Source organism: Saccostrea echinata, unplaced genomic scaffold (genome assembly GCF_033153115.1).
Source record: "Saccostrea echinata isolate AGI-Se365-2 ecotype Australia unplaced genomic scaffold, CSIRO_AGI_Sech_v1 ptg000015l, whole genome shotgun sequence".
NCBI classification, from domain to species: Eukaryota; Metazoa; Mollusca; class Bivalvia; order Ostreida; family Ostreidae; genus Saccostrea; species Saccostrea echinata.
Genome location: NW_026889764.1, coordinates 14,361,279 through 14,373,792, shown reverse-complemented (window position 1 = coordinate 14,373,792; position 12,514 = coordinate 14,361,279). Strand labels below are relative to the sequence as shown.

Genomic DNA, 12,514 nt, shown 5'->3' with positions numbered 1-12,514 from the left:
ATAAAATGTGATGTATGTGGTAATTCTCGTCATGTCACAGCGATGCATATTGATCGTCGTCCTCAAAGACCTCTGTCACACACGGCCGTAATCGCAGTCAAAACTACTTCGGACAATGGCGGGGAGCCATCTCCAGAAAATGATGAAACAGTGAAATCGTGTTGTACTCAGCTGTGTGGAAATTCTGTTGGTGGACGTTCATGTGGGAAAATAGTTCTGGTGGAGGTGTTTTCTACTTTAAACCCAGAGAAAACAATTCGTGCATATGCTACAATCGATGACCAAAGCAACCGTACTTTAGTGTCCCCTAACTTGATCGAACAACTTGGTGTTTCGGGAGACTGTAAGTCCTACACACTTACCTCATGCTCTGGTGTATCTACATTCAATGGACGCCGTGTGAATGGATTGTGTGTGAAATCCTTAGATGGAACATCATTTAACTTACCTGAAGTTATTGAATGTGATTCAATTCCAAGTGATTACCTTGAAATACCTACTTCAGATGTCGCTGATTCATATCCGCATCTACAACGCATTGCATTGTTCTTACCACCCTTTGATCGTACAGTTAATGTTGAACTCCTTATTGGACGTGACTTACCTGATGTACATCATGTACATGACCAAATAACTGGTAGCATAGGTCAGCCTTTTGCCCAACTTCTATCATTAGGATGGGTTATTATTGGTGAAGTTTGTATTGGAAAAGTTCATTCCCCAAAGGAAGTAAATGTAAACAAAACGCATATTCTCAATGATGGACGGTGTACCACCTTCCAATTGTGTCAGAATAACATCAGTGTCAAGGACAGTGATAACAGCATATTCCTACAAACTCCATTTGACAACAAGATTGGACTTTCTGTTGATGACCACAAATTTCTCACTCTCATGGATGAAGAGTTTCATAAGGATGCTGAAGGCTATTGGTCTGCACCACTCCCTTTTAAAGATTCTAAACCAGCGATGCCAAACAATTATTCACAGGCCTGGAAACGTGCTTTGATCCTCAACTCAAGTCTGCAGAGAGATCCTCACAAAAGAGAACACTTTTTTGCATTCATGTCAAAAGTTTTAGCAAGCGGGGCAGCCGAAGTTGCCTCATCCGACATACCCGGGGAATGCTGGTACTTACCTCTTTTTATGGTGTACAATTCTAAAAAGTCAGATCAAATCCGAGGAGTTTTCGATTATCTGCTGTGTACAAGAACATTTCATTGAACAGTGTGTTAATGTCTGGACCAGACTTAACAATCAACCTTGTGGGAATCCTCATGCGTTTCCGTGAGAATGCAATAGCGATCAGTGGTGACATTCAGCAGATGTTTTATGCATTCCGTGTTCATGAAAAACACCGTGATTATCTCAGGTTCTTCTGGTATGAAGATAATGACTTTCAAAAACCTCTGATACAATATCGTATGAAAGCACACGTATTTGGAAATACACCATCTCCAGATGTGGCAACTTACGGACTTCATAAAGCATCAGCTGTCGGTGATTGTGATGTTCGTAAATTTGTTTACAATAATTTTTACGTTGATGATGGACTTACCTTCCTTCCCACAGAAGCTGAAGCAGTGACCCTTATGAAGAAAACACAAGCAGCACTAAAAGAAAACGGAAATATTCGTCTTCATAAAATCATTTCAAACAGTGTAAACGTAATGAAATCATTCCCTACAGATGACTTAGGAAGTGACCTTAAAGAACTGAATCGTAGTACAGACATGTGCAACTTACCTGTTCAACACAGTTTAGGAATGTTGTGGGACTTGAACAGTGATATGTTTGTGTTCAAAATCTCTAATGCAGAGAAACCTTGTACCCGAAGAGGTCTTTTATCTACACTGAACCGTGTGTTTGATTCAGTTGGATTTATTTCTCCAGCAACCATCAGTGGAAAAATTCTGCATCGTGAACTTGTACCTCCTGGATGTGACTGGGATGAACCACTCTCAGAGGAACACGTGAAAAAATGGAAAAACTGGCTTGATTCTTTACACTCTATTAACGACTATAGAGTTCCTAGAATGATCGTATCTACTTCCATATCTCAGGCACATTGCTTGGATGTCCATGTGTTCTCTGATGCATCAGAACATGCCATTTCTGCCGTTGCATATCTCCGAGTCATTGACAGAGTGGGAGAAGTTTCTATTGGATTCCTTATGGGAAAATCAGAGCTGGCACCTCTTAAAGGTCACAACATACCAAGACTGGAATTATGTGCCGCCGTCCTGGCCACAGAGGTAGGAGAAGCAGTATATGACTATTTGAACATTCCACGAGATCGGTTTCATTACTACAGTGATAACAGAATTGTCTTAGGATACATTTGCAATAACACCCGCAGATTTTTTGTTTATGTTTCGAACCGTGTAGAAAAAAATCACAAAGTTTCATCTCCATCTCAGTGGTCCTATGTCTCAACAGATAAAAACCCTGCAGATACAGCGACAAGATATTCACATACAGCATTGACCACATCTCTACAAAACTGGATAACGGGACCCCAATGGTTGAGAAATGTTCCAGAGGAAACCAAGACTGTTTATCCCCTCATTGAGCCGGAAAGTGACAGAGAAATTCGTCAAGAAGTTGTTTCAGGCAAAACTCAAATTTCAACTGAGATTTTGGACTCGAGTCGTTTTTGTAAATTTTCTACCTGGAAGAGTCTTGTGAAAGCCATTTCAACTCTGAGACGTTTCATTAGAAGTAAAACAAAAGTGAACTGTGAAACCATTGAAGAACAACCAAAATTACACAAAGAAACATAAAAATTCATCATTCAACTGGTTCAACAAGAGTCTTACAGTAGAGAAATTGAGAACCTAAAGAGTGAAAAACCTATACCAAGAGACAGGAAAGTGTCAAGGCTAGACCCGTTCCTTGATTCGTCAGGAGTTTTGCGTTCGGCGGAAGGCTGAAGCGAAGTTCAGAATTATCGCTAGGAGAAAAGAATCCAGTCCTTATACCTAATCAACACCATATTGCGAAACTTCTAGTGCTTCATTATCATGAAATAATTCGTCATCAAGGACGTCATCTGACTGCTGGAGCTATCAGAGCTGCAGGATACTGGATACCGAGCTGCAAACGACTGATATATTCCATTTTATCTGGTTGTGTAAAATGCCGTAGACTTCGTGGCAACTTTGTTTATCAAAAGATGGCAGACTTACCTGAGGAACGACTGGTTTCTTGCCCACCATTTACTTATGTTGGCGTCGACTGCTTCGGACCCTTGAATGTTGTCACCCGACGTACACGTGATGGTTCTGTGAATTCCAAACGATGGGCTGTGTTGTTTACATGTTTATCATGTCGTGGTATCCATATTGAAGTAATCGAAGAAATGAGCACATCTTCCTTTATCAACGCCTTGCGTCGCTTCACATCAATCAGAGGCAAAGTGAAGGAATTCTATTCAGATAGAGGAACCAATTTTATTGGTGGATCTAGAGAACTTGGAATTGATGCTATTTTTGTGGAAGACCTCTCAATGAAATCCTTCCTAAAACAACAAGGAGCAATTGGAAAGCTGATGTCACGTGACGGAGACGAACGGACGCTTTCGTTTGGGCTCCGTTAATTTTTGGCTTTTTTTGCATCTTGAGGTGCTTTTGAGGCAAAATTTGTGCATCAAATTGTGTATATACGTTTATAGCAGTGTTTGACATTTGCTTTTTGTATCTTCTTTGTGTTTGCATGGATTAATATATGGATCCTGACTATTGTGAATATCTGATCAGTGAGTACCTTTTCACTTAGCTTCACTAAGCATTCGGGGTATTGTAACGGTAATACCTTGTGCAGCACCCTGAGTTAGAAAAAAATGGCACAACTACTGAAACCTGTATATCTTAAAGACAGTGAATTGCCAAAATTATCCAATGAAAGAATTACAAATTTTGATTTATTAGAAGCAGTCATGCATTGTGTAGGCGACATGGTCAAATGCGTACAATTAGACCGTGACCTATGGAGAATTTATGTCAGTGATAAGGAAAACAGAGACAAAGTACTCATAGAAGGCTTTGATTTAAATAATCAGCACATTCAAGTTTATGACTCAAACCCATATTCCGCCGTGCTAGAGGATCCAGAAAGCGAAACATTAAAAATTACTATTTGCGGTGTTCCGCTATCTGTAGATGACACTGCCATCTATGAAATGCTTCATAAGCTTGGGGCCCATCCTAAAAGTGATCTTAAATATGAAAAAATTAGGAACCCTAAAAATAACAAAATGACAAGCGTCCTAAATGGCAACAGATTTGTATATATAGAACCTCTGGGACCCAACAAAGCTCTTTTCCACCGTGGGCAATTCGTAGAAAAACCGCCCCCTACTTGTACAAACTGTTGGGAAACCGGTCATTTTTTCAAGGCGTGCCAAAATGGACCCCGGTGCTCAGTCTGTAAAAATGAAGGCCACAAACCAGGCGATGAGGTTTGCCCCCAGTTCATTGAAAACAACTCAAAAGTGGCAGCCTTCGATGGGGAACAAAATATCCTTTCTAACTTCTACCCCTGTGACCTGAAAGTATTTGGAGAGCATTTCAAATCAGCTGAGCAGGCTTTCCAACTCACTAAGGCAATGCGCTCCGGTGATCTTGTGGCAGCGGAACGTATTCGCCAGGCTAAGTCTCCACTAGAGTGCAAGTTTATTGGAAAAGCTATTCGTACATCTGATTCTTGGCAGAAGGATGCCCCCTCCGTCATGGAGGAAATTATTATAGAAAAATTACAACAATGTAATGAAATGAAGGATCTTCTCACTTCCTCCACTGCAGATACTATCTATGCCCATTCTGTGTACGATCAATTCTGGGGAACCGGTTTAAACGCCACTCAGACCCTTCACACTAAACCAGAGGCATGGCCAGGTCAAAATAATATGGGTAAGATCATGCTTAAAGTGGCTGAAAAGCTACGTAAAGCTCCAGGACGCACATGGTCTCGCCCAAGGAGAGCAGGCTCCACCAATAAATCAAGTCAACAAGGTCTAGACAGCTACCTTAAGAGGTAACTATCCAGATAATGGCAAACATTAAGCTCCTATCATTTAACTGTAGAGGTTTGAATAATTATGATAAAAGATTAATATTATATGAATGGCTTAATGATATTAAATGTGATATTATTTTTTTACAAGAAACCCATTTTGTTAAAGATCGAATTAATATATATGACTCAAGGTGGCATGGCTCCTCTTATCATAATTTTTCAGATTCGTCACATAGTAAAGGTGTCTCAATATTATTTAGTAAAAATTTTTCGTTTAAAATTCTTAATGTTCATAGATCTGCTGATAGCAGAATTTTACTGTTGAATATTGAATATGAGAAAAGAGTTATCTCTCTTATTAATGTATATGCTCCAAACTCAGAAAATCAAAGAGAAGAATTTTTCAAAAAAGTTATGAAGTGGGTTTCCCAATACACATTAAATGATGAAAATATCATACTTGTTGGAGACCTTAACTGTAAAGTTTGTAATGATAAAGATAGAAGTGTGAAAGTTTTTAAAGATTTAATACATAGATTCAATATGTATGATTTGTGGTCAGACTTGAAATCAGATAAAGCAGGTTTAACGTGGTGTGACGGTAGCGACTTGCCTAAAAGTAGAATAGATTATGTTTTTATTAGTAAAATTTTTTGTTTTACTCCTAAGAATATATATTTACGTAAAGCACCAAGTGTATCTAAATGTAGAATGAGCGATCATCTTTCATTAATTTTTAAATGTCCCGTATCATCTAATGAGAGGGGAAAGGGCTTTTGGAAATTAAATACCTCTGTTCTACAAGACCCTGATTACTGTTCTTTGATAAATGACTTTTTTACCCAACTTCCCAAAGATATAGAAAATGAGAATAACGCCCACACTAAATGGGAACTAATAAAACACCGAATAAAGAATATGAGTATTCAATTCTGCACCCAAAAAAATAAATCTTTGAAAAACAGAATACAAAGTATTGAAAAGGATATCGAAAGGATAGAAAATAGTCACTATACACAAATCAACATGATTCATAAAAAAGATTTAGAAGACGAATTAGACAAACTGTATGAATATAAATCTAAAGGTGCACAAATACGATCGAGGGCTAAATGGATTGATGAAGGTGAAAAGAATACCTCCTATTTTCTCAGGCTTGAAAATAAGCATCAATCACATAATGTTATTAATACAATAAGAAAAGGCGACCAGATTTACAATAAAACTGATGACATATTAAATCAACTTTGTTTATTTTATGAAAATCTTTACTCAAGTGAGGATATTTCAAATGAAGACATTGATAGTTACTTAAATAATATTGACTTTGTAAACAGAATTACAGAGGAGGAAAAAATTAATTGCGACCAATTTCCATCTCTAAAAGAATGCGCAGAAGCAGTATATCGAATGAAACAAAATAAATCTCCCGGAATCGACGGTTTACCAGTAGAATTTTACAAAATGTTTTGGAAACACGTTAATAAGTATTTTTATAATGCTTTAATAGCATCTTTCGAAAAAGGTGAACTATCAAAAACACAGAAATGCTCTGTTCTTTCTCTAATACATAAAAAAGATGCTTTAGATAAACTTGAAAATTATCGACCAATTAGTCTTACTAATACCGATTACAAAATTATTGACTTTGAAACGAAAGTAAAGGCATTAAAAGCGGCATGGGTTTCCAAAATTATAAATAATAAAAGTAGCTTGAAAGAACTTTTAAATGCATATTTAGCGCAACAAGGACTTGATATACCCTACTTAGTGCGATCAAATATTACTGATATTGCAGACTTTAATATACTTTATAAGTTACCTCGCTTTTATAAGGAAGTTCTTTGTGCGTTTAAACAGTGTAAAGCACGAAATGAAATAAATGTATCAGACCAATTCTTACGTGAAAATATATGGTTTAACAAGGACTTTAAATATAAAGGTAAAATGATTTTTTTAAAGAATTGGATCGAAAGTGGATACAAATATGTAAAAGATCTTTTTGATGAAAACGGTCTCAAATCTCTCACAGAAATTCAGAAAAAACTTAATAAAACGCAAAACTATCTTTGTGAATACTTAGTTATTAAAATAATCTTTAGTAAATGGCATGATATTAATTCGTGTAATATTCCATATATCAATATTAACAACGCATGGAATTCATTTTCCTTTAAATTTCAAAATAAAAAAGAAAATATTGAAGATAAAACATCAAAATTCTTCTACAAAATTTTATTACAACAAAAGTCCCAAAAGCCAATTATGGAAAATATCTGGTCAAAAGAATTTGATATTAATTTTTCAAATCAATGGCAAAAAGTATATGATGAAAAAATTAAAAATATTCTTGATAAAAATGTTGCCGAGTTTAATTACAAAATATTACATAACTTGTTACCAAATAATCTCTATCTTAGTAAATGGAATAAAGATATTGATAAATACTGTTCTGTATGTCGCTGTGAAGAGAATTCTAAGCACTTGATCTTTGATTGCAGACAAGTTAAATCAATATGGAACAGAGTCTCTGAAGTCATAGGTATAGATATTAGTTGGAGAAATATTGTTGTGGGTTTCAGTCATGGGATTAACCAAAATACTTTCGTTTTGAATAATGTCATATCCTTTATTGCTTGTAAAATGTTTAAATATAAAATGAAATGTAGAATTCTGCAAAATAACATTACAAATGAAGACATGCTTATTTTTTTGAAAAATGCTCTTATGAAATTTTTTCTAGTGACCAAACGATCTCGAAGTATCACATGCAATTTTCATATTATGCAATCCTTAGCATTAAACTTGTAATAATTGCCATTCTTTTTTCCCATTTTTGATATATACATATGTATTTATATTTATATACATTATAATATAATCTTTGTATGAAGTATAAGAGGGTGACCTGGCCCTCTATATATACATGTTGCTAAGGGTATGTTGGACAATACTTTAAGTGTTCCCCTTGCAACATACATGTATAATTATCTATCTATATAAATATTATGTCACTATAAAAAAAAATATAATAATGTAGATTATAAAATGAAAACGTAAATGTATATGCGTTGTCATTTTTTTTAAAATCATCATTATATCAGTATTATTTATTAGCAAAGGTTAAATCAAATTACCTTCTTTAAAAAAAAAGTTAGCTGACCAAATATGATTTTCTTTGTGTTTTGTACAATATAGATATTTCATCTACAATATTTATTTTATTTACAAAAGCATATGTATAGAAATGAAATGTTAATAATGATATATATACATGTATTTTTCTTGATCAAATATTTATAATTTTGTATATTAAATATTGAAAAAATACCGATCCAGGGAGCTCCTGGCACCCCAGGTGAGGTATATACAGAGGGCTTCTGCGGAAGTTTTGCCTCGATATTTTGTTGTATGATATTGAAAATAAATACATGTACATTAAAAAAAAAAAAAAAAAAAAAAAAAAAAAAACAAGGAGCAATTTGGAAGTTCAACACACCTTTCTCCTCTCATATGGGAGGCGCTTGGGAGCGCTTAATTGGTGTAATCAGACGGATCATTGATTCCGTTTTACTAGATGCTAAGTACACCAAACTTACCCATGAAGTCCTTTGCACATTTATGGCCGAAACGACAGCAATAGTGAACGCACGTCCATTGGTACCAGTATCCACAGACCCAGAAACACCTTGCATTTTGTCTCCAGTTGTTTTGCTTACGCAAAAAACGACAGATTCTACAGAGGATTTCAAATATCTATCTGTTCGTGAAATTTATACTTCCCAGTGGAAATTCGTTCAGTGCCTAGCCGAGACATTTTGGCGCCGATGGAAGAGTGAGTACCTGCAGAGTCTTCAAGTGCGCAGAAAATGGAAACATACTGTAAAGAACATTCATGTTGGAGACATTATTCTTGAAGGACAATGAAGCACAGCGCAACCACTGGCCGACTGGACTGGTAGAACGTGTTTTTCCTAGTGACGATGGACTGGTGCGCAAACTTGAAGTTCGCATTGTGAAAGATGGGCAATCGCGGACCTACGTTCGCCCAATCTCAGAAATTGTGTTTCTGTATCATTCAGAGTAATTCATCAAAATGTACACTTTTGTGACGATATAATAAAACTCTTTAACTTATACCTTTTTGTCTCACTTTCATACGCACCATGTTTATTTGTTGGGTGATATATTCATATCAGACGGGGAGTGTGTTTTCTATTATTATTATTGTTGTTGAAAACTTACATGGTACAACTTAACTACTATGATTATGTATCTATTTTTGGTATGAGTTAACTCCAATGTTACTCACTTCCTGTTGACCTGCTTGACCAGCCCTGGTGTGGCTATTTCTTAATTAGAAATCCTAATGCATCAGATATTTTGAGTGCCTAAAACCACTATGTAAGTCTTTTTATATTATTTTTGAGCTATATTTTCATATTATTTGAACGTATTTTATAAAGTTTCTATTTAGATAAAAAGGTTTTCTTATGGTAAAAACATTCTCTAAAGCATGGCATGTCATTTTGGTCACTAAATTTTGTAATACTTTTTTTAACTTGTGTTTAAATACTATATCTGTTTGAACTATTTTTTTTTGTACTTAATTTGTAAGCATTTGTTTATATTTTTTTGTAGCTTTTTACCAAACAAACTCGTGCACTCATACTCATACTGTGTACACTCATGACCCACACAACATGAAGAATAAATTTATTTCGTGTGACTTTGACTTCTCATGTGTTGTACAATGTCAATGGTTAGTTATCTGCCTGCACCAGGCGGAATACCGATCTAAATTAAAACTGAAAGGGTATCTGCGCTCGCCCTAACGGTCGCACCGTCAACATATTAAGTCATCGTATATTTAATTCACGAAATGTTTCAAGAGTGTAGGATTCTAATAAGTTAAAGGTATATAATAAGACTTATACGTAGCCGATGTTTTATAACACGAACTAACCCTCTGCGGCCACATGTTGTGGGCGCCAATTGAGCGTAAAACAGAAACCGCCGTTCTGATAAAAACGGATTTTGATGGAATTGTATTTTATAAAGTTGATAAACAAGAATTAAAAAAAAAATATTTGAATAATCTTATTAAAAAAAAACTTTTTAGTCGGCACGATTTAAGCGGGTCGGTCGCGTTATGGGAAACAAAGGTATTTTTTATTTTGGCCTAAGATTAAAACTTTACAAGTCTATAATTTCTTTGTATTTTGTTTTAAATAAAATATTTTTCACAATATATTTTAGTGCAATAGAAATGTAACTTATCATGCCCTGGATATTCAAGAGAATTAAAATATTTTTATTTTTGTCTTACTTGTAAGATCTTTTGTGAAAAAGTCTACAAACTTGCAGTATTTTTTTTTTTAAAGGAAACTGCTTCGCAAATAAATCTCAAGCATCTTTGAACGTACTGACTTTCACTAATTAACAACTTTCAATTGTCAATGAGTACATGGCTAACTAATTATGTACTCGTTGATAATTGAAAATTGTTAATTAGTGAATGGCATTACTTTAATTTCTTTTAAGGTATATCGCTCCAGACCCTGGTTACATCAAGGAATTTTTGAGAAGTATATTTCAGACTCTTATATATATGTCGCATAACTCAAAATCGGAAAGAAAATTGGGGTCAGTATGCATATAATTACTGAGCAACAGTACAATATGCTTTTAATGACCTTTCAGCTGTATAGCATTGTAACTTTTAATTTCTTATCAGCTGAAATCATGGTAAAAAAAGGGACCGGAGTCTATTTTTTTCAGTGTGCACCGCCGTAAATTGGCTTTGTTTTGTAATATATAGTATATGCTGGCAAAGAAGATGGGCGAACAAGGCGAGCGCAATGTTTATAGTGCAACAAACATGAAGATGAAAAAATACATCTCAAATATAACAAAATTTTCTATGAAATTTTTTCTAAATTTAAAGTATACTTTATGCAAAATCTCCACAATTTGCAAATATCTCAATAAGATTGGAATTATTTGCCTATGAAACTAGCATACACACACTAGAGAGGGCAAAAAAGATCATTTTCTTACACTAAAACACAATTTTTCGATATGAGTGGGTCTTCGCTGCATATTTTTTCAAAGTTTATCCTCATAGTTTGAGGAAAAAAAAAATACATCTTTTCGTCAACAAAAACATGGAGCAAAGACCCACTATGCCTTGAAAATACAGTTTTGTGACACAACATTCGCATCTTTCTGAGAAGTACTTGAAGTTCATTTCGTCAAGGGTAGATATCACAAACATGATTTAAATGCCACAATTCAAGAGCCCCGTAGGAAAGGAAAATGGATTCTTCGGATTTTTATTGCAAGGGTTCGAACCTCACGAATACAACTTTATTTTTTTAATAACAGAATATTTTTTTGCAGAGGAAATTTTTCTCAGAAAAGTTTTGTTTATCATTATATCATGAATTTTAATAATGAGAACTTTACTCTAAATACTAAATTCACAATTTGATTATGATTTTTATATATCTGAAGCTATAGGCATTCTGCTCGCCTTGTTCACCCATCTCCTTTATTGAGAAGGTACAACTTTAAATTATAGCTTTGTTTTCTATGTAATAAAGTATATGATGGCAAAATTATTGAATGGGGGAGGGGTCCCCATCCAGTTCCTACGGGCCTGCTTTTGTATATTTATGTAGGTATAGAAGAAGTCATGCACCAAGTGCTAAAATGAGGGTCAAGATCAAGATTAGATAAGCATATGGCATTATGTATAAGAATTCAGATTTTCGTTTACAGATATAAATGTAATGGAAGTAGAATACACAGTGGCTTAAAGAAAATATATTATAATAAGTCCTTGTGGTTTTAATTTAAGTTAGTTCTGCTAGTGGTAGTCAGTGCTAACGCCCTTTTTCCTCTGATGATTTGCAAGAAATGCAGACTTAAATAATGTACTTTTGAAATGAAAAAAGTGAAGCTTGTATGTATCTGAGATATATATAGATTCAGAGATTCTCTGAACTTTGAACCTTCGTTTCGTTTCTCACTATAAATAGAAAATTTATACAGAATTTTATTCAAGTTTTTTAATTAATTTCTCTTTTAAGCAGGATTGGGATTGCATGCCATTGTAAATCTGAATATATATTTTCATTGAAAAAAATCTTTGTTTAATGTAAAATAAAGAAAAGATTTTTCTTATAAAATTCTTACAATTAATATTTTGTGTGTTTGTATGAGAAAGAGAAAGAGAGAGAGAATTTCATTTGAAAATATCAGTTTTTCTTCCTGCATTTTCTTCTTTACTCAGTAGAAATTTCTGGATTTTTTTTTTCTGTAAATTGTTGGTAACATAATTAAATAAAGAATAAGTGGTATAAAATGTTCCAATCTTAACACATAGTTGTAAAATGGACTAATTCAACTTTGACCTTAAATTGTCCATATAACTGTGATTCAAATTTCTCAATTATACTCTCACAATAATTTACATCTGTACTTATAAGTGTTA

At 34.4% G+C, this 12,514-nt stretch overlaps 1 protein-coding gene across 1 annotated transcript; it reads left to right on the top strand.

Moving 5' to 3' along the window:
* The first annotated feature begins 1,235 nt into the window (after positions 1-1,235).
* LOC133187651 (uncharacterized) lies at positions 1,236-2,783 on the top strand. The gene has a single exon (XM_061323067.1). The coding sequence runs from the start codon at positions 1,236-1,238 to the stop codon at positions 2,781-2,783; it is 1,548 nt and encodes a 515-aa protein (XP_061179051.1).
* The last annotated feature ends 9,731 nt before the right edge of the window (positions 2,784-12,514 follow it).

Coding starts and splice junctions, on each gene's coding strand:
- LOC133187651 (XM_061323067.1), top strand. CDS start 1,236: ATGTCTGGACCAGACTTAACAATCAACCTTGTGGGAATCCTCATGCGT.